Source organism: Galeopterus variegatus, unplaced genomic scaffold (assembly GCF_000696425.1).
Source record: "Galeopterus variegatus unplaced genomic scaffold, G_variegatus-3.0.2 Scaffold619, whole genome shotgun sequence".
Lineage (NCBI taxonomy): Eukaryota > Metazoa > Chordata > Mammalia > Dermoptera > Cynocephalidae > Galeopterus > Galeopterus variegatus.
In genome coordinates this window covers 317,902-338,994 of record NW_007726730.1, presented here as the reverse complement: position 1 = coordinate 338,994, position 21,093 = coordinate 317,902, and the positions used below count along the sequence as shown (strand labels likewise).

Genomic DNA, 21,093 nt, shown 5'->3' with positions numbered 1-21,093 from the left:
TAAATGCTCCATATAATATTCCTTTATTTCGTGATTCATTATCCAAATTAGCATGTTAAAAGTTGTGAGAAGTAAAGAAACTAACTTAACTTAGTATTTTCCAACTTTTTTTATTGTGGTAATATATATATAACATTTACCATTTTAACCATTTTTAGGAGGACATTTCTGTGGCATTAAGTACATTCACATTGTTATACAACCATCACTGCTGTTCATCTCCAGGATATTCCAGTTTTTTTTAACACAGATTTTTTTTTTTTTTTTTTTTGTCTGCCAGACATCTATAAACTTCCCATAGAACAACATTCTTTGTGAAAGGGTACAATTTCACAGAGTAGGTAAAATATATAAACTAAAGAGTTGAAGGATCTTGCAGGGTGAGATCTTTCTGAAATAGACAACTTCCTGCCTCATTCATGTGGGAATTTAGGGCTTAGTGTTCATGGTTGTTCCAGATTATCTCCATAGGGGTAAAAGCTTACATGGGACATAGCTACAACCAAGTACCTACTTATAACAAAAGAAAGGTGATGGGGTTTTTTTTAAACCAAATTTTTTTTTTTTTTTTTTTTTTGTCTGCCAGACATCTATAAACTTCCCATAGAACAACATTCTTTGTGAAAGGGTACAATTTCACAGAGTAGGTAAAATATATAAACTAAAGAGTTGAAGGATCTTGCAGGGTGAGATCTTTCTGAAATAGACAACTTCCTGCCTCATTCATGTGGGAATTTAGGGCTTAGTGTTCATGGTTGTTCCAGATTATCTCCATAGGGGTAAAAGCTTACATGGGACATAGCTACAACCAAGTACCTACTTATAACAAAAGAAAGGTGATGGGAGTGAGGACTGTTGTTAGGCTAGCTTGTAGTCCATCCTAGTTTCTTTCTTCTTTCTCAGTGCATAGACTATCTTCTCTTTAGTCTCCTGCCCTTCGTACCCTACAATTCAGATTATCCATTCCAGTATACATCTTGCTTCCTTACCTATAATTTTTTTTTCCCCTTCCAGCCCTTGGGCTCTTATTTCTTTATTCGTAAACAGCCTTTACCACCCTCTTGTTTGTGTCAGAGACTACACGTCTTAGAAGTTCTTTTGAAGTCTCCTCACTATCAGAAACATAGCGTAGTGTGTTTGGCCCTGACTGCTGTTCCTGGGCTGCATTATTAATATCGTCAGAATATGATGAGGTCTGGCTATTTCCTGTAATGTACATCAGGATGGGTTTAATTTTAGTCAGAATTGGCTAAATTACTAGTCATAGGCAAGAACTGTTAATTCATTTCACAGATGTGGAAACAGAAATTCAGTCATTGTTAGGATTTTTTTTTTCATGTCATTTGAAATGTAAAGATTAAGATCTAATTTTGGAGGTTTTTTTTGATAGGCTTGGTCATATTAAAACTATTTCTTGCTGTTCTAAGGCCAGGGAGCTCTGAATTATCCTCTCCATTTTAGTTATGCTGGGGCTGGGGCCCTTAGTTGTCTTGACTAAGCTCTGAAAAGGGAGCTTAGTTAGGGAGACAGGATCTTTGTATTTTCCCAGCAGTACATATGAGACAGTGTTATGAAGAGAACTGTTATGGGACCAGCCTTAGTCACATTTTGCTTGTGTGCTATGGTGTGTTTGAAGTCAGCTTTAAAGCATTGATGTGATAGTCTTATAGTTTATCTGAAAATAGCTCAAGAGAGCTGTGGACAAATATGTTTGATTAGTAATGCTAAAAAGTTTTGTTTCCCTAGGTTGGCATTTCTTTGATAGCAAGTAAATCTGCACAAAAACCTAATTTATTATTTTTTGGGCAGGAACTTGATCTCAAAATAGCAATTAAGTCTTGTCGCCTAGAGCTAAGTACCAAAAACAGAGAACGATGGTGCCATGAAATCCAGATCATGAAGAAGTAAGTATAATTGATGACTTATATTTCTCTACTTATGCAGCCCAGCCAGATGTCATAATAGGGAAGTAGGCCAGGAATCCATTCTCCTCAGAAGCTTCTCAGGAACATATTTTTTCTCTCCTATCAAATATATGTGTCTATTTCAAAGAGTAATATCACATTATGATTAAGAAAGTTTATTTTAAAAAATCAGCTAGGTAAAGAGCACTTAACTCTCAGTTTTGAGTCCTGAGTAAGATTCTCAGTTGTGCCCCAGAGCACCCATGAAGTTAAGTTAACCAGAGTCACCTGTCATACTCCCAACCCAAGAACTCAAACAGTAGTTACTTTTCCCTAAATTCACTTCCAAGCTTAAATGGGACCAACTTTCTCTTGATATTGCAATTTGGATCATTTATTTTGATTAATAAACTGCAATCTCTTAGTATCAGTCAAAAAAAAAAAATCAGCTAGTTATCAGATTCAGCTCTCTGAAGGCAGAGAAATCTATTTCTTCTGGATCGTAGGCATTGCTCATCTATTATACTCTCTAATTAAACAATAATCACTACTCTTATTTCTTTTACACCTAATTTTTTTAAAAATTAGTATATTCATTATTACAAATCATACTTATTCTTTATGCCCCTTATCCAATAATAGTAGTAATAGTGATGGTATTTTTATGTATATTTTCCCTTTAAAAATTACTAATTTTTAATTTATACAAATCAGGAATTAGCATATTATAAATAATACCAGTCTTCCTTCCCCATCTCCCACCCCTCTCCCCCCAATTAACTACCATTTCAAATCCAGTCCCTTTTCTTTGGAAAAATATTTTGATTATAATGTTTTTCCTTCTTGTTAGGTTGGACCATGCCAATGTTGTAAAAGCCTGTGAGGTTCCTGAGGAACTGAATTTTTTGGTTAATGATGTGCCTCTTCTAGCAATGGAATACTGTTCTGGAGGAGATCTCCGGAAGGTAGTATAGATGTTTTGAGACGATGAGATAGTAAATCACAAACTAGCAGTGTTTGAATCACATCCAATATGATAATCTAGAATAAGAGTCAGTAAACTATAGCTTGCTACTGTTTTGTAAATGAAGTTTTATTGAAATGTAGCCATGTTCATTTCTTTACACATTGTCTTTTTTTTTTTTTTATAAAGATGACCCGTAAGGGGATCTTACCCCTTGACTTGGTGTTGTCAGCACCACGCTCAGCCAGTGAGCAAACCGGTCATCCCTATATGGGATCCGAACCCATGGCCTTGGTGTTATCAGCACTGCACTCTACTGAGTGAGCCACGGGCTGGCCCCACTTTATACATTGTCTATCGCTGCTTTCTTACAGCTGCAGAATTGATTATGACAGAGACCATATGGCTTGCAAAGCCTAAAGTATTTACTGTCTGGTCCTTTACTGGAAGCATTTGCTGACCCCTGATTTAGAACGTGTATTTTTGTTGTTGTTTGCAAGATGGGACTATACTGATGGTGTTAGATCAAAATATCAATGTTTAATGTGCTTATTAAAAAAGTTGTTTTCTCTATTGCAGTCTTTCTTTCCTATCTCATTTTAAATGTGCCCATATGGCTATTTTTATATGTATCTGTGAGATTTTCTTACCTTTTCCAGTTTCAAATACTTTTGCCACTTTATCTTTACTTTTATGAGCCTTGATGTGAAATTTACATATCTTCAATATGGATTTGGTGATTTTTTTCCCTTCTTATAGTTTCTTTATCATGCTTAATTTTGTCATTTGGGTATTCTCTTAGAGTACAGTGATTAATGTATGTAATTTGCAGTACACATTTTTAGACTCTCTCTTTTTTTTTTCCTTTAGCTACTTAACAAACCAGAAAATTGTTGTGGACTTAAAGAAAGCCAGATACTTTCTCTACTGAGTGATATAGGTATGTAGTCAGTATTAAAATACCATTGTAATTTAATGCCCCTTTGGTCCATAAAAGATTCTATATACTGTTTGGCAATTAAGCAGAATTGTTGATGTACTATATACAAAGCATATAGGTTTTTAACATCTGTAAGAAATTATCATAAAAATCTATCATAGTTGATGCTAAGTTAAAACTAGGATATTTTGTTATTTTTTGTTTTTGGCTAACCCTTTTTTTTTTTACTTTTTGTTTTGTTTTGTTTTTTGGCAGCTGGCCAGTATGGGGATCCAAACCCTTGACCTTGTTGTTGTAACACTGCAACCTTTTTTTGTCTAATAGATTTTCCAGTTGCTAAAAAATGGTGTGAAATTACCTTATTTGGTTTCACTCTCCCCACCCCTTCAACTGACATAGTAATTTTCTTTACAGTGGAATTGCATCCCTTCGGGAAATAGGTTCTCAAATCAACTCTTAGGATGAAAATCTCTGTTTAATCAGAATTACTCCTGAAAAATCCCTAAAATAACCAGTACCTAGGCCTTTGGAGGAAGCTCAAAAGCCAAGAATTTATTTCTCTTTATATTTTGGTTTTGCTTCTTTTCCTAGGTCCTGGGGGCCAAACTTTAGGTAAAGAGGGTGATTTGGGTAGGAGGAAAAGGCTACAAGGGTTATAGGGATTTTCTCAATTGCTTGTTCCATTTCTTTTTAATGTCAGTTCTAATAAGTTAACTGAGTATATATTATAATTCTGCAGTGTTTGTTGAATGTTACCATATTTTCTGTGAAGAAAGCTGAACTACTGTATATTATTAGTCGTTTAGTTACGATGGTCGTATAAATTTGAACATCAGAGTAGATCTGTACAAATGTGAGATGATCTTTTTTTAACTCAGTGTTCTCTATTCAAAATACATTTTAAACTTTATTTAGGGTCTGGGATTCGATATTTGCATGAAAACAAAATTATACATCGAGATCTAAAACCTGAAAATATAGTTCTTCAGGATGTTGGTGGAAAGGTAGGTGAAATTTGAAGAAATGTTATTGAATATAGTCTCTCTGGTGTAGTCAGTTTTTGAGCTTTGGTATCCTTGCTGTGTACACATAGCCCTCTATACTTTTTCTGTTTCAGTCTTTACCACACTGAACTGTAGTTCTGTGTTTAGTTTTTTATCTCTTCTGCTAAACAGTGGCTGCATTAGAGAAGGAACTGTACCTGTCTTGTTCACATCTGTTTTTCCATTACAGTGTCTAGCAGAGATAGTAGGCAGTAAGTAATTTGTTAACCCTTACTGTTTTATTCTTATGAAGCACATCCAGAACATACACACACACCTCCTGGGTCTACTTTACTTTAAGAAAAAAAAAGTAAATTTTTAAAAAACTCATTTTCCTTCCCCCAAATCCTAAGTTCTATATTTAATTAAAATTTAAAACCTTGATTTCTAAGATTCCTAAATGAGTCATCTTGAGAAGAACCAGAAATTGTGAATTGAGTCCTAAAAATGTTCATTTTTATCAGAATAATTTGAGCAGTTTTCTTGTTTCTAGCATCCTAGTTCCATTCTAATTACAAGCTGAAGCCAAGAGCCTGATCATTGAATCCTAATAATAATTCTGTGAAGTACGGACTGTTAATAAGGCCATTATCAAGGAAACAGATTAAGTAGCTTGATCAAGATCACGTGGTTAAAGTGGTGGTGCTCAGGCTTGAAACAAAATTGTTATTCCAGAACCCAATCTCTTCACCATCACCCTCTCTACAGCCTTATAAGGACATTGTTGCCTGCCCTTTTCATATTTCTCAAACATTTAATACTTACTATGTCTTATTAATTTATAGATAATGCATAAAATAATTGATCTGGGATATGCCAAAGACATTGATCAAGGAAGTCTGTGCACATCTTTTGTGGGAACACTGCAGTATCTGGTAAGACATATATTGTTTCCTTGACTTTAAGTGTATCATATTCTCATTCTTATTTCTGAAGGTCATGAATGTTGTACTTCAAAAATAAAGTAGCCTTTCCCTTATAGTGTTGGTATTTAAAGCATTTTCTTTTTTTAAGGCCCCAGAGCTCTTTGAGAATAAGCCTTACACAGCCACTGTTGATTATTGGAGCTTTGGGACCATGGTGTTTGAATGCATTGCTGGATATAGGCCTTTTTTGCATCATCTGCAGCCATTTACCTGGTAAGAAAAAGATAAGAACTTTGACATGCTTAATGGGAATGGAAATTTTTTCAGTTATCTGCTTTTATTTTTCTTTCTTTAATGGGATAACTGTCTTTTGAACACACAATTGGATAACATTAAATGGCAAGAAATTGTAGAGTGTTTGTGAGAATCTGGTTATCAACTGAGGTAGCTTTTGTTTTTATAGGCATGAGAAGATTAAGAAGAAGGATCCTAAATGTATATTTGCATGTGAAGAGATGACAGGAGAAGTTCGGTTTAGTAGCCATTTACCTCAACCAAATAGCCTTTGTAGGTAAGTGTGTTTTAGTTGATGAAGCTTGCATTAGTTTCTCCAGGATTGCAAAAGAACAGTAAAGTAGTTTTTTATTTCAGGTAGTATTATCCAGTAGAACTTTTTGTGGTGATAGCAATGTTCTATATCTGTGTTGGCCGCGTGAGGCTTATGAGCACTTGAGAGTTGGCTAGTGTGACTGAGGAACTGAATTTTAAATAAATAGTCAATGTCAGTAGCCACTTGTGATGAGTACCTCTTGGGATAATGAAGTAAATAGGTTCCTTGGAGGATGAAAGTGTACTCATCTATTGGAGTTAACTAACTTACATATGTGGGTCTTTGGGTTTTTATGGAAAAAAGTTTGTCTCTTGTCATTTCATGAATTATTTGAGAGTAAGATATAAAATGGTACAGAAAAATGATGGGAAAGGAAATGGACAACCTATAAAATCATCTTTTTAACAATACTAAAGGAAAATTGGAACATAATGATTTTTACCCTATTTTATACGTTTTCTAGTTTAATAGTAGAACCCATGGAAAACTGGCTACAGTTGATGCTGAACTGGGATCCTCAGCAGAGAGGGGGACCTGTTGATCTTACTTTGAAGCAGCCAAGATGTTTTGTATTAATGGATCACATTCTGAATTTGAAGGTTAGTTTTAATGGGGTCTACTTTGTAAGATCTGCATTGAAATTAACAACTTTATTTGGAAAATGAGCATAAATATATTTTAATAATCTTTTCCTTATGTTTTTTTGAAAAAGAAAATGATATTGTTAGAGCCAATGCTTTTTTATTTCTTTAGCAAGCTTTCTCAGTTTGCTTCTAAGTGGTCTTTGTTGATAACTCCTTTGAAGTATCTTTTGGATTTTCCCCTTCCCATGATGGTGCCATTTATCACCTCATTCATTTGGATCTAATCGTACTGGATTTGGTTTGGTGAGGAAGGCTCCTATTTGGCTCTCATGTACTTACTCCCTATCCTATCGTTCATGCAACATGAACTGCCCGTTTTTGTCTTCAAAAATGCTTTTTTATTCTTCTCTCCCAGAAACTAACATAGGTTTTTTTTGTTTTTTTTTTTTTTTGCCTACCAAATCAAGTCTAAACTGATCTGCTTGACTTTTTGGGAGGCTTTCCCAATGCAGGTGCATCCCAATCAAGTACTTGCCTCATACCTGCTTCTCTTAATCTTTAACTCAGCCAAGACCAGCTTGCCATCAAACCCATTATCCTTTCTTGTGCTTTGACAGATGCTGTCCTTCTGTCCAGTATGATCTCTATTTCTGTGCATCTCCTCACCTATACTGACTTATCTTCGACTCTCCTTTTCTTTAAATGGTCTCTGCCACACAGTTTGTCACTTAGTCATATTTACTGTATTCTCTAATTACTTCTTATCTTCCACTCATGCCTCTTCACATAGATTGTTTTCTTCAATGCTGGGATTATTTTACTAACTTTATTAACAGTCACCCATCCTATCCCTACCCTGACATTCTGTACAGAGCATGTATCAGGTTCTTAGTAAATATTCATTGATATGAATGAGGTATAGAAGTTCTGTTATGCTGTACACTCAGAAACAATTCTCATCTGTAGTCTTGCCGTATTTATTGATTTTCCTTTGTATATGGAGTTTCTAAAATTGAAATGAGAAACTATAATCATATAAGGTTTTAATCTATCTTGGCATACTTTATTAAATAGGAACTTGAGGCCATGTTGATGTCATTCTTGGCCAACACTGAAAAGGTATCTGGCTTCTTGATTTTGTTTTCTTCTACTATGCCAGGAAATAAATGATCCCTCAGTGTGTTAGCAAAGCAGGGCTTGGTGACACCTTTTAGCTTTATGTTGCCTCTGAAAAGTTTTGTTTGTGCATGAACCATATGTCTCAGATTTTTTTTTGGACTTGTCATGGAAGTTGTAGCATCCTTTCTATTTTGAAGGGGTCTGTGAGCATCTGCTTGTCATAGAGCATGAGGAAAGAATCCTCGTAATGGGGTTTGTGGTCTATAGACTTTAGTTCAGTTTGCAGCACCATTATTTACATATCTGAGTCTGAGCAAATATTTACCTCTCTATCTCAGGGACAGTTATATCACCCTCAAAGGATCAACATTATTGTGAGATTTTGCAGAATAAGGTATGCATAGGTTACTAATCATAGTAGTTCAGCAGGCTTTAGGGATGCTTCCTAGACATGATAATAGGACTAGATTTTAAAGAATAAGTAAAGTGTAGGTTACTAATCATAGTAGTTCAGGAGGCTTCAGGGATGCTTCCTACACATGATAATAAGACTAGATTTTAAAGAATAAGTAAGATTTAGGGAACGGTACGGATGGGAGAGATTTACAGGCAGGGGAGCATCATGAGCAAAGGTACAGAAGCATGAAATGTAAAATAGCTTGGTGTTAATGTAGGTCATTTTTCTAAAGTGTTTATATATATTGTGCAAGGAGGGAGTGATGTCTGTTTGAATTCCATTTAAAAAAGAAAGCAACAAAACAGTTACTGAAATATTTCCCTTTAAAAAAACAATTTAGAGAGTTTGATTGTGTACATATTTTTCTTTTTTCTTTTTTTTTTTTGTTATTGAAACATAATTGCTTGTACATATCTGTAGGGTACAGCATTGAATTTCAATACCTGTGTGCAATATGTGATGCACAAATCAGGATAACTGGTATATTCAACATTATACAATGTAGTCATTTTTGTGGCCCTTTAGTAATTTCTCAATAACTCCCCTCTCCCTCCCCTTTTGCCACCTCTGGTGGCTTCCATTCTGTTCTCTTTTTGAAAGTTCAACAAATTATTGTGATTGTTGTATCTTTCTTTACTTGCTTATTTTTTTTTTAGCTCCCACTTATGCGTGAGGACATATGCTGTCTTTTTTTCTGTGCCTAGCTTATTTCACTTAACATAAATTTCCCCAAGTCATCCAACATAAATTTCCCCAAGTTCATCCATGTTGCTGCAAATGGCAGAATGTTATGCTTTTTTATGGCAGAGTAGTATTCCATTGTGTATGGATACCATGTTTTCCTTATCCATTTGTCTGTTGATGGTTATTTAGGTTGGTTCCAATTCTTGGCTATTATAAATAGAGCTGCCATAAACATGGGAGTGCAGGTATCTCTTTGACGTGATTTTGATTCCTTTGGGTATACTCCCAGCAGTGGGATTGCTGGATCCTATGGCAGTTCTATGTGTAGTTGTTTGAGGAACCTCCATAATGTTGTCCATAGTGGCTGCACTAATTTACAGTCCCACCAACAATGTAGGAGGGTTCCCTTTCTCTGCATCCTCACCAGCATTTGTTATTCTCTGTCTTTTTGATAATAGCCAGTCTAACTGGGGTAAGATGATATCTCAGTGTGGTTTTGATTTGCATTTCTCTGATGCTTAGTGATGTTGGGCATTTTTTCATGTGTCTGTTGTCCATTTGTATATCTTCCTTTGAGAAATGCCTATTCAGCTCCTTTTCCCACTTTTTAATTGGGTTACTTGTTTTTTTACTATTAAGTTGTTTGAGTTCCTTGTATATTCTGGATAATTAATCCCTTGTTGGATGCATAGTTTGCAAATATTTTCTCCCATTCTGTAGATTGTCTTTTCACTCTGTTAATTGTTTCTTTTGCTGTGCAGAAGCTTTTTAGTTTGATATAATCCCATTTGTTTTTCTTTTGTTGCCTGTGCTTTTGGGTTCTTGTTCATAAAGTCTTTGCCCAGTCCTACTTCCTGAAGTGTTTCCCTTATATTTTCTTTTAGGAGTTTTATAATTTCAGGGCTTATATTTAAGTCTTTAATCCATTTTGAGTTGATTTTGGTATATGGCAAGAGGTATAGGTCTGGTTTAATTCTTTTACATATGGATGTGAAAGAAATTAAAGAGGACACAAAAGGATGGAAAGGCATTCTGTGCTGATTGTATAAGTCCATTTTGTGTTTCTGTAACAGAAATACCTGAGACTGGGTAATTTATAAGGAAAAGAGGTTTATTTGGCTTACGATTCTGGGACAGCTGCATCTGACACGGGCCTCAGGCTGCTTCTGCTCATGGCAGAAAGCGGCAGGTATAAGCAGATCACATGGCGAGAGGAAGCAAGAGAGAGGAGGTGCTAGGGTCTTTTTTAAAAAACTAGCTCTTGTCGGAACTAATAGAGCAAGAACTCACTCATTAATCCCCCCTTGCCTAGGGAGAGCACTAATCCATTCATGAGAGATCTGCCCCCACGACTCAATCAGTTTCCAACACTGCCACATTGGGGATCAAATTTCCACATGAGTTTTGGAGGAAACAACACATCCAAACTCCATCACTCATGGACTGGAAGAATTAATATCATGAAAATGCTCATACTACCCAAAGTGATCTGCACATTCAATGCAATCCCCATCAAAATACCAGTGATATTCTTTACAGAAATAGAAAAAACAATCCTGACATTCATGTGGAACAAAAAAAGACCGCAAATAGCCAAAGCAATCCTGAGCAAAAAATAAATAAAGCCATAGGCATTACACTACCTGACTTCAAATTATACTACATAGCTATAGTAACCTAAACAGCATGGCATAAAACAGATACTCAGACCCATGCAACAAAATAGGGAACCTAGAAATCAACTCATGTAGTCACAGCCAACTGATCTTTGACAAAGGTACCAAGAACATACATGGATTGCAAACATATTTTTCTAACTATTTTTTATGAAAAACTTTAAATATGTAGAAAAGTTGAAAAAAGTATACCAGAACCTGCCACTGAAGGTAATGGTGGATCAGAATTTTTGATTTTTCCTTCTCTGCCTCTTTCATGCTCTTAAAGGTCACTATATCCTTAGAATCTCTCCTTGGTTTGCTCTTTTTCCAATTACTTTTTCTTCCTTTTCTTAGGCAATCTCTTCAGCTATATAGCTTTACCTATAAACTACATATAGATAAATCCCAAATTTATCTCCCCAGTTGTGACTTTTCTGCTGAGTATTTATAACTGCTATGAAACTGTACTTGGGTGTCCCACTGGCACCCAAGACTGAATTTATTAAAAACTGAACACATTTGTTCTATCTGTTAGATCTATTTCTACAGCTTTTCCTATGCCTCTTATCTGCACTTTCACCTTTCCAGTTACCTAAGGGGGAAACTTTGGCTGTTTGACTATTCCTTTCTCTTCAATTTATATACTCAATTATTTTATCAAATTTGTCTTTTCAATATTTTAACAAATCTGAGCTTGTCAGGTTCTCATTTAGAAAGGTTTCCATAGTTCCCTTTCACTTACGGAATAAAGTCAAACAACTATTACATTGGTATCAAAATCTGTCTTGGTCTCATATTGTAAGTCTATATTTCCTGCCTTATCTCCTGTTATGCTCTAAGAGGATATCATTTTAGGTTTATTTAAACAGGATTGCTTGTGTTCTCTGATTATGCTCATCCCTTTTTACCTCTCTGCCTCTGCCTACCTAACTGCTTTCTACCTAAAAGTATCTTCTTCTTTCAATATTTTCTCATTCCAGTCTTTCTTTTTTTTCAAAGCTTAATTCAAAGAGTGCCTCCTTTATTAAGTGCCCCCTTCCTCCTGCCAAGTAATCTTCTTTGGAATCTGTGCAATACTTTATATTGATTTTAATACCTTTCACATTTTGGCTTGTATTTTGGTTCTTTTAATGTATCTAATTTTTTTTTTTTTAAAACAACTGGCCAGTAAAGTCATCCAAATCCTTGACCTTGTTGTTACAACACTGTGCTCTAACCAACTGAGCTATCCGGCCAGCCCTCTTAGTGTATCTTAATTCCTTCTATTTGACTATAATCATATGGAGGGCAAGGGTCATAAGTTACTCAGTTTGCATACCCACTACCACTACCACAACATATTTAATAGTATGTACCATAGTAGATACCCATTAAATACTTGAGTGAAGAAAAAGATAAGTTTAGGTTGTTTTTCCTCTTCTTTTCTTTGTTCTCATCTGGTTCAGAGCTGTGGTAGTGAGATGCCATGATGACTCACCCTACCTTGACATATACCCTGTGTGAAAGTAAATATCCACTTTAGGGTTTTCTTTTTCCTTTTTTTGTCTTTTTTTACTGACCGGTAACGGGATCGCAACCCTCGGTGTCGTGCCCGTACCGGTGACCGGCAATGGGATCGCAACCCTCGGTGTTGCACCCGTACCGCGCTCAGCCAGTGAGCGGGAACCGGTCTCCACATGGGATCTGAACCCTCGGCGGGAGCGCCGCCGCGCTCCCAAGCGGCACACTCTCCAGTGCGCCACCGGGCCAGCCCCACTTTAGGGTTTTCATCGTAAGTTTCTGCTATTGCTGTTAGTGGCAGCTTTCATAGTTTGAATTCTGCCTAGACTGGGAAAGCATGGAAAGTCTCAGGTAGTGCACTTGTATTGTAAATCCATGTCAACCTGGAAGATCTCCTTCCCTCCCCACATTTTAACATAAAAGGTTATTATATATTAAAGGATCTTAATAGTGTTCAAAGAGAAATATTGGCAATCTTATTCTGACATTTAGAATTTAAATAAAAATGACCAGTTTCAGGTTATAAAAACAGTTTGGTATTTCTATAGCACCACTTAGTTTGAGCATTTGTGTCAGGATTTTAAAGTAGAAATAATAGTGGCCCTTCAAACTAAAAAGCTCTGCACAGCAAAGGAAACAAACAGGGGCCACTCTGCTACTGGCTGAGGCTTCCCCAAATTGTTACCAAATTCCCAGGTCCAGCTGCCTGTTCCCAGACAAAAGCAAACCATGCAAAAGTCAAATGTTGGTGAAAATGGAAGTCAGCTTTTATTCAAGAATACCAATGACCTGAGGAGAGATGTTAGGCTAAGCCTAACCTAATCTCTCCAGTAAATCTGAAGGAGAATGGCCAGGCTAAAGCCATCTCAAAGACTCATTTTTACTGAGGGGTTTTTAAAGAGGGGGCTGACAGAATGGAACATAGGAAACGAAAAGTAGGAGGGAAGGGTATGTGGGCTGCTGGGGGTCCGTGTCTATGAGTCAGGTTCAGGGTCTCACCAAGGCCTCATCTAATTTTTGTTATCATCTTTGCTGTTATCTGAGGGCCTGCAAGATTTTGATTTGCTCCAGAGTGGAATCAACTCTTCTGTAAAGTCTTTTGTGTACTTTTGCTTCACAGAGCTCTGGTTGACTTGGCTGGTGCCCAAGGTCAGCTTCCAGTCTTTTGGCCTTGATCACTTCTGAAAACTCTACAAGTCTCAAAGAACTGTTAGCTTTGCAAAGTACTGATTAGCTTCTCAGCCTTGTTTTCCTATTTAGCAAGCAAGATAAGAAAGTCAGGGGGTGGGAATAAAGAGTGGAGAGAAAAAAACTGTCCTTTTTAAAACTACCCGCCCCCCCACAACCCAGGTGGTTTTAGGTCCCAACATAGCTTCAGTCCTGCTCACTCCAACAACATTACACCTGTTAGGATGGCTACTTATGAAAAGGCAAAAGATAACAAGTGTTGGCAGGGATGTGGAAAAAGGAGAACCCTTGTACACTTAGTGGAAATGTAAATTAGTACATACAGCCATTATGGGGAACAGCATGGAGTTTCCTCAAAAAATTAAAAGTAGAACCACCATATGATCCATCAATCCCACTTCTGGGTAAATATCCAAAGGAACTGAAAATGGTTTTTTGAAGAATTAGCACTCCCATGTGCTATCTCATATTCACAGTATCATATGTTATTCACAATAGCCAAGATGGAAATGAACTAAATTTCCTTTGACAGATGAATGGATAGAGAAAATATGGTGTATATTCAATGGAATATTATTCAGCCTTTAAAAAGAAGGAAATTCTTCCATTTGGGACAACACAGATGAACCCAGAGGACATTATGTTAAGTAAAATAAGCAAGACACAGAAAAATACTGCATGATCTCACTTATATGTGAAATCTAAAATAGCTAAACTTACAGAAGCAGAGAGTAGGATGGCGGTTGCCAGAGTTGGGTGGGGAGGGGAGGAATGTGGTGATGATCAAAGGATACAAAAATGGTTACTATAAAGAAGCAGTAGAAATGTTAATTAGCTGAAATCTGGTGATCATTTCACAATGTATATCAAAACATGAAGTTGTACACCTTAAATATATACAATTTTTATATGTCAAAAATGAAGAATTTAAGACAAAAAATAAAATACTTCAGAGGAGGAGATTATGAGGGGGCTATAGATGAGCCAGATTGGCTCTATATAAATGATGGTTGAAATTAGGTGAGGCATGCACAGGGTTGAGAGGGGTGCTGTGATTTGTATTTTAAGAGGGAAAGATTATAGTGGCCTTGGATTAATGCTTTACCTTTGCAGTAAGGATTTCCAGCAGAGATAATTTTAATCATTTGCATATACAAGTCAATGTAAGGTATGGAGAAACATAGGTATTAATTTTGTGTGGCTTATCTAAGGACAGTGGAAGGAAGAGTGTTCAAAAGACTGACCTTCAACTCTAGCTATCCTTGGTTACCTGGGTAGAGCCCCACCTGACTCAACCTCACTTTCACTTGGCCTTGTATCAGGCTACTTTCACTGGGCTTTAAGTTAAAGTAATAAGACTGTTTTCTTATCTAACTTTTGGCTCTCAGGCAAGTCACTGCTCAGGGATTTGGTTGCTTTATGAGGATAACAATGCTTTTTCCTGTTTAAAGAGAAGTGTAGCTCTTCTGTCGGATGGTTATTTCTTAAGGAAACATGAGGTAGTCCAACAGATTGGAGATCAGACCAAAGCTCTACTAGTTATCAGCTGTTTGAGCCCTAACAAGTTATTTAGCTTCTTAGAGCTCTGGTTTCTCCCTCTGCTAAAATGGTGTTAGAAGATCTAATTAATGGGGATGTTATGTGAAAGCACTTAACTCTGTGATTGGCATCTATTAGTTACTTCATAAATGGGAATGTTTCCTTCTAGGTCTATGATAATGTTTCTCAAAATAAATAAATGTTGTTTTTTTAAATTGGGATTTTTATTTCTTGATTTTGCCTATCCCTAGAACTTTCAAATTTTATTTGTTGGAACTAAGATCTATTGTAGTAGAAAAGTAAACTATTCTTCAGTTTTCAGAATGTCATTTTATAATTATAGAAGATCTCACTGGAGAATGAGTGAACCTTGTTTAGTGTAGAAATAAGGCCTTTTGCTCATATTCCCCTTTTAGAATATTGCACTGAGTCTTCAATGTAGCAACTGATAAATATATCTTTTCTCTTATTTATACAGATAGTACACATCCTAAATATGACTTCTGCAAAGATAATTTCTTTTCTGTTACCACCTGATGAAAGTCTTCATTCACTACAATCTCGTATTGAGCATGAAACTGGAATAAATACTGGTTCTCAAGAGCTTCTTTCAGAGACGGGAATTTCTCTGGATCCTCGAAAACCAGCCTCTCAATGTGTTCTAGATGGAGTTGTAAGAGAATTCTAATATACCTATAGTATAAGAAATCTTTTTGTATAGAGGGATTGCGTGCCTCTCTCTTTTTTTTTTTGTTTTGTTTTGTTTGGGTGCTGGCCAGTATGGGGATCCAAACCCTTGACCTTGGTGTTATAGTACCACACTGTAACCGACTGAGCTAAGCGACCAGCCCACCTTTATTTTTTGATGCATATTTGGAATCCCTTGGAGGTGGTGCACATCTTATAATAATTCTTTTAGTTTTGTTCTACTTGTGACTCTTATCGTTGGTTTCTAAGGTGAACAAGATAGAAGTGAAACACTTGTTCTTTTGAACTCTGAACAACTTTCTCTTTGGTGCCAGTTCTTTCCTCCCACTTTCTTTTTCTTCTTGTATTTGAAGCCTAGAACCTTGAAATTAGACTAACGGTCTCATAAGTCCTGCCAGAGAATACATGGGTGGTAAAATATGATTGTGGTCATTATTTTATTTTTTTTTCATTTTTCTTCTTATGACTTTATTGAGTCATATTTTACATATCATATAATTGACCCATTTCAAGTGCACAGTTCAGTGATTTTTTTAGCAAATTTACCAAATTGTGCAACTATCACCATAAATCAGTTTAAAAACATTTCTGTCTCAATAAGATCCCTCATGTCCATTAACTGTTTATCTCCATTCTGCCCACCCCACACAACCACTAATCTATCTCTATAGATTTGCCTTTTCTGAACATCTTCTATAAATGGAAACATACAATATGTAGACTCTTGTGTCTGACTTCTTTCACTTAGCATTATATTTTTGAGGCTTATCCATGTTTTAGCATGTATCAGTACTTTATTCCTTTTGATTACTGAATAGTATTTTTATTGTATGGATATATGTCTTTTTGAAGTTGTTCTTTTGAGGGTCTGGTGATGGTTTTTCACTTTAGCCCGTGCTAAAGTTTTTTTTTTCCTAAACAAAAGTTTATACCTTAAATCTGTAAGATGTATGCTAATGGACATTGAATTTGTTAATTTGCATTTCGGAGTAAGAAATCTGGTTCTTAAGTATTTAGGGAACCTGGGATTTTCAAGGATATTTGAGCAGAGTTTTAATTGTTTGTTTCTTTTTCAGAGAGGCTGTGATAGCTATATGGTTTATTTGTTTGATAAAAGTAAGACTGTATATGAAGGGCCATTTGCTTCCAGAAGTTTATCTGATTGTGTAAATTATATTGGTAAGTATAATTTATTTAGTGACTAAGCTTTAAACTTGAAGTAATACAATTTTGACTCTCAATTTGATTAGTAGAAATGGCATTTTGATGTTTCTGTTCTATATCTCTCACACTTAAGGTTTCTATTTGTGGTAAAAAAAAATAGATTTATGTAGTTTGGAAGGTGAAAAGGCAAATTTAAAATCACCACCTTATTCCTCACTTAGTAGATGACTTACTTTCCTGAGGATAGTACTCTCACAGATAGGAGAATGAAACTCAACTGTTAATTAAACCTACTTTTTAATTGTCTCTTCATTATCTAGGCATGTTCAAATATTTATTTCACTTTATTCTATGAATACTGTTTGATGTTCAAATGTTTTAATTTATCCTGTGAAAATTATTCTTTTGTTTGAAGAAGTTAAGTATTTGATCAATTTATGGCTACCCAAACTAAAATCAAGCTCAGAATTGTAAAATCAAGAACAAAATTGGGCATAGGGGCTAAAATATATAATAGTTCTCCTTTGTCCATGATTCACCTTTCTGAGGTTCCAGTTATCCTGTGATCAACAACAGTCCGAAAATATATATATATATATATATATATATATATATATGTATTTTTTTAAAGATGACCGGTAAGGGGATCTCAACCCTTGGCTTGGTGTTGTCAGCACCACGCTCAGCCAGTGAGCAAACCGGCCATCCCTATATAGGATCCGAACCCGTGGCCTTGGTGTTATCAGCACCACACTCTACCAAGTGAGCCATGGGCCGGCCTAGTCCAAAAATATTAAATGGAAAATTCCAGAAGTAAACAATTCATGTTTTAAATTGCCCACTGTTCTGAATAGCTTAAGGAAGTCTTACTCTGTCCCACTCCATGCAACCACAGATGTGAATCATCCCTTTGACCAGCGTATCTATGCTGTATACGCTGCCCGCCTGTTAGCACTTAGTAGCCTTCTTGGTTATCAGATCAAAAAAACATGGTATGTATAGGGTTTGGTACTATCAACATTTTCAGGTATCCACTGGGGATGTTGGAATGTATCTCCCATGGATAAGGGGAGACTACTGTATGTAATCTTTCCTCTCTGTTACCTATTTATTTTCTTTTGAATTTTTAAAAATTGAGGTATAGTTTATGTACTTTATAGAGAAATGCACAGATTGTATAGTTCCATGATTTTTGGCAAATGTATATACCTCTGTAATCCATACCACAGTCAAGATATAGAACATTTCCTTTACCTTAGAAAGTTCCCTCATGTCTCTTTCCATTCAATCATCCCTTCCCCAGAGCTTACTTTTTTATTTTTAATTTTTTTACTAATAAACATTTTTTAGAACAGTTTTAGGTTTACAGGGAAATTGAGCATACACTACAGAGTTCTCATGTAACCCCCCTTTCTCACACATATAGTTTCCCCTACTGTTAACATCCTATCATTAGTATGGTACATGTATTACAATTAATGAACCAATATGTTATTATTAACTAACGTTCATACTTTATTCATATTTCCTTAGTTTTTACCTAATGCCCTTTTTCTTTCTTTCTTTCTTTTTTTTTTAAAGATGACCGGTAAGGGGATCTTAACCCTTGACTTGGTGTTGTCAGCACCATGCTCACCCCAGTGAGCAAACCGGCCATCCCTATATGGGATCCGAACCCGTGGCCTTGGTGTTATCAGCACCGCACTCTCCCGAGTGAGCCACAGGCCGGCCCCCTAATGCCCTTTTTCTAATCTAAGATCCCATACAGGATTATTGCCATGTCTTGTCATTTAGTTGTCATGTCTTCTTAGGCTGTGACAATTTCTTAGACTTTCCTTGTTTTTGATTACCTTGACAGTTCTGAGGAGTATTGGTCAAGTATTTTGTTGGATGCCTCTCTATTGGAATTTGTCTTATTTTTTTTTTCTCATGATTAGACTGAGATTATGGGCTTTTGAGAGAAAGAGCACACAAATAAAATGACATTTCTATCACATATAAAGGATACATACTACCAACATGATTTATGATTGTTGGTGTTGACCTTGATCACTTGGCTAAGGTAGTGTCTGTCAGGTTTCTCCACTGTAAAGTTTAATCTTTTTTCCCTTTTTCCATTCTGTATTCTTTGGAAAGAAGTCACCATGCATACCCTACACTTAAGGAGTAGGGAGTTTGGGGCCGGCCCATGACTCACTCGGGAGAGTGTGGTGCTGATAACACCAAGGCCATGGGTTTGGATCCCAAATAGGGATGGCCTGGTAGGTCACTGGGTGAGCTTGGTGCTGACAACACCAAGTCAAGGGTTAAGATCCTCTTACCGGTCATCTTTAGAGAGAAAAAAAAAAAAAAGAGTAGGGAGTTTATGCTCCCTTCCTTTAGAGTAGAGTATCTACATAATTAATTGGAATTCTTCTGCACAGGAAATTTGTCTCTTCTCTCCCACATGTTAATTTATCCAATTATTTATTTATATCAGTATGGACTCAAGGATATTTATATTGTACTTTGGATTATAATCCAATACTAGTTTATTTTGTTGCTCAAATTGTTCCAGCTTTGGCCATTAGGCGTTCTATCAGTTAGCTCCTCTACCTCTTTTACATGCCCCCATCAGTGAGTTGTCTTTGTTTTTTTATTTCTTAGCACTTCCTTACATTCTGATACTACAAAATACTGTAGGTTCATCTTGTGTTTCTTGCCCTGGTTCTAGAATCAGCCATATCTCCAAGGAACTCTGGTTCTTTTTATTGGAAAATGGAATTAGAAGCCAAGATATGGGCACTAGGTGTGCTCATTGCTACTATGGTATCATTTCTTTTAGGCTCTTTCAGACTTTATTTTTTAAAGTATATGATTTGGGGGGTGGGAGTCAGGCTTCCCTCCCCCAGACCGTTTTTTTTTTCAAATGATTGATTTTTATTTTTTATTTTTTTGTCTATTGTAAGAAGCCACAGGAGGAAGTGTGGGTACATGAGAATCAAATAAAGGTTAATTGAAGCTATTAATAATTATTAAGGAAGGCAAAGATTTTTCCAGATATATAGCTTTGTTTTTTTAAAGTCTGCTTCAGATAATGTGTTTTCTCATTATGAACACTCGTGTAGTAAGTTTTGCTTAACCTTTCTCTGAAGGTTTTCATTGGAAACCTTAACACTGGAAAAGAATAACAGAGAATATACTTGTCATTTTAAATGTAGGAGAATTTCAGGACGTTAAAATGGAATTTTCTTTCTTTCTTTTTTTTTTTTTTTTTGTGGCTGGTCTGAACCCTTGACTGTGGTGTTTTAACACCACACTCTAACCAACTGAGCTAACTGGACAGCCCCATAAAATGGAATTTCTAAGTCTGACATTGAAGAAAGCATACCTTATTAAACTGCCATTTACCTGTATGAGGGTAGTTCAAAAAGTTTGTGGAAAAGTAGAATTAAAAGATAATATGAGGGCTGGCCAGTTAGTTCAGTTAGAGCATGGTTCTGAAAACACCAAGGTCTAGGGTTTGATCCCTGTACTGGCCAGCTGCCCGCACCCCCAAAATAAATAAATAATATGCATCTTTCCATGAACTTTTTGTTTGTTTGTTGTTGGCTGGTAAAGAGATCTGAACCCTTAACCTTGTGACCTTGGTGTTATCTGCATCACGCTCTAACTGAGTGAACCTGCCAGTCCTCCATGAACTTTTTTTTTTTTTTTTAAAGATGACCGGTAAGGGGATCTTAACCCTTGGCTTGGTGTTGTCAGCACCACGCTCACCCAGTGAGCAAACCGGCCATCCCTATATGGGATCTGAACCCATGGCCTTGGTGTTATCAGCACCGCACTCTCCCGAGTGAGCCACGGGCCGGCCCCTCCATGAACTTTTTGAAGTACGCTCATATATTTTCTTTTTTTTTTTTTTTTTTTCTGACCGGTAAGGGGATCACAACCCTTGGCACGGTGTGGTCTGCACCACGCTCAGCCAGTGAGCGCACCGGTAATCCCCATATAGGATCCGAACCCGCAGGCTCGGCGTTACCAGCGCTGCACTCTCCCTAGTGAGCCACGGGGCCGGCCCCCTCATATTTTCTTGAGGCTGGGCTGGTGGTCCAGGCGATGAAATTTATTATTCAGAAACAGGAAAGACGATGGTGTATTGTGGAAGAGATGGGATCTGATTTAGAAC

General features: G+C 36.4%; 1 protein-coding gene across 1 annotated transcript in view; it reads left to right on the top strand.

Moving 5' to 3' along the window:
- Positions 1-1,751: 1,751 nt before the first annotated feature.
- CHUK (conserved helix-loop-helix ubiquitous kinase) overlaps positions 1,752-21,093 on the top strand; it is a 35,511-nt gene continuing 16,169 nt past the window's right edge. The window contains exons 1-10 of the mRNA XM_008570599.1: positions 1,752-1,904; positions 2,755-2,869; positions 3,739-3,808; positions 4,724-4,812; positions 5,637-5,726; positions 5,866-5,990; positions 6,181-6,288; positions 6,791-6,926; positions 15,535-15,729; positions 16,841-16,943. Coding sequence (XP_008568821.1) covers positions 1,897-1,904; positions 2,755-2,869; positions 3,739-3,808; positions 4,724-4,812; positions 5,637-5,726; positions 5,866-5,990; positions 6,181-6,288; positions 6,791-6,926; positions 15,535-15,729; positions 16,841-16,943 — 1,039 coding nt within the window. The 5' untranslated portion in view covers positions 1,752-1,896. The remainder of the gene's footprint in view (positions 1,905-2,754; positions 2,870-3,738; positions 3,809-4,723; positions 4,813-5,636; positions 5,727-5,865; positions 5,991-6,180; positions 6,289-6,790; positions 6,927-15,534; positions 15,730-16,840; positions 16,944-21,093) is intronic.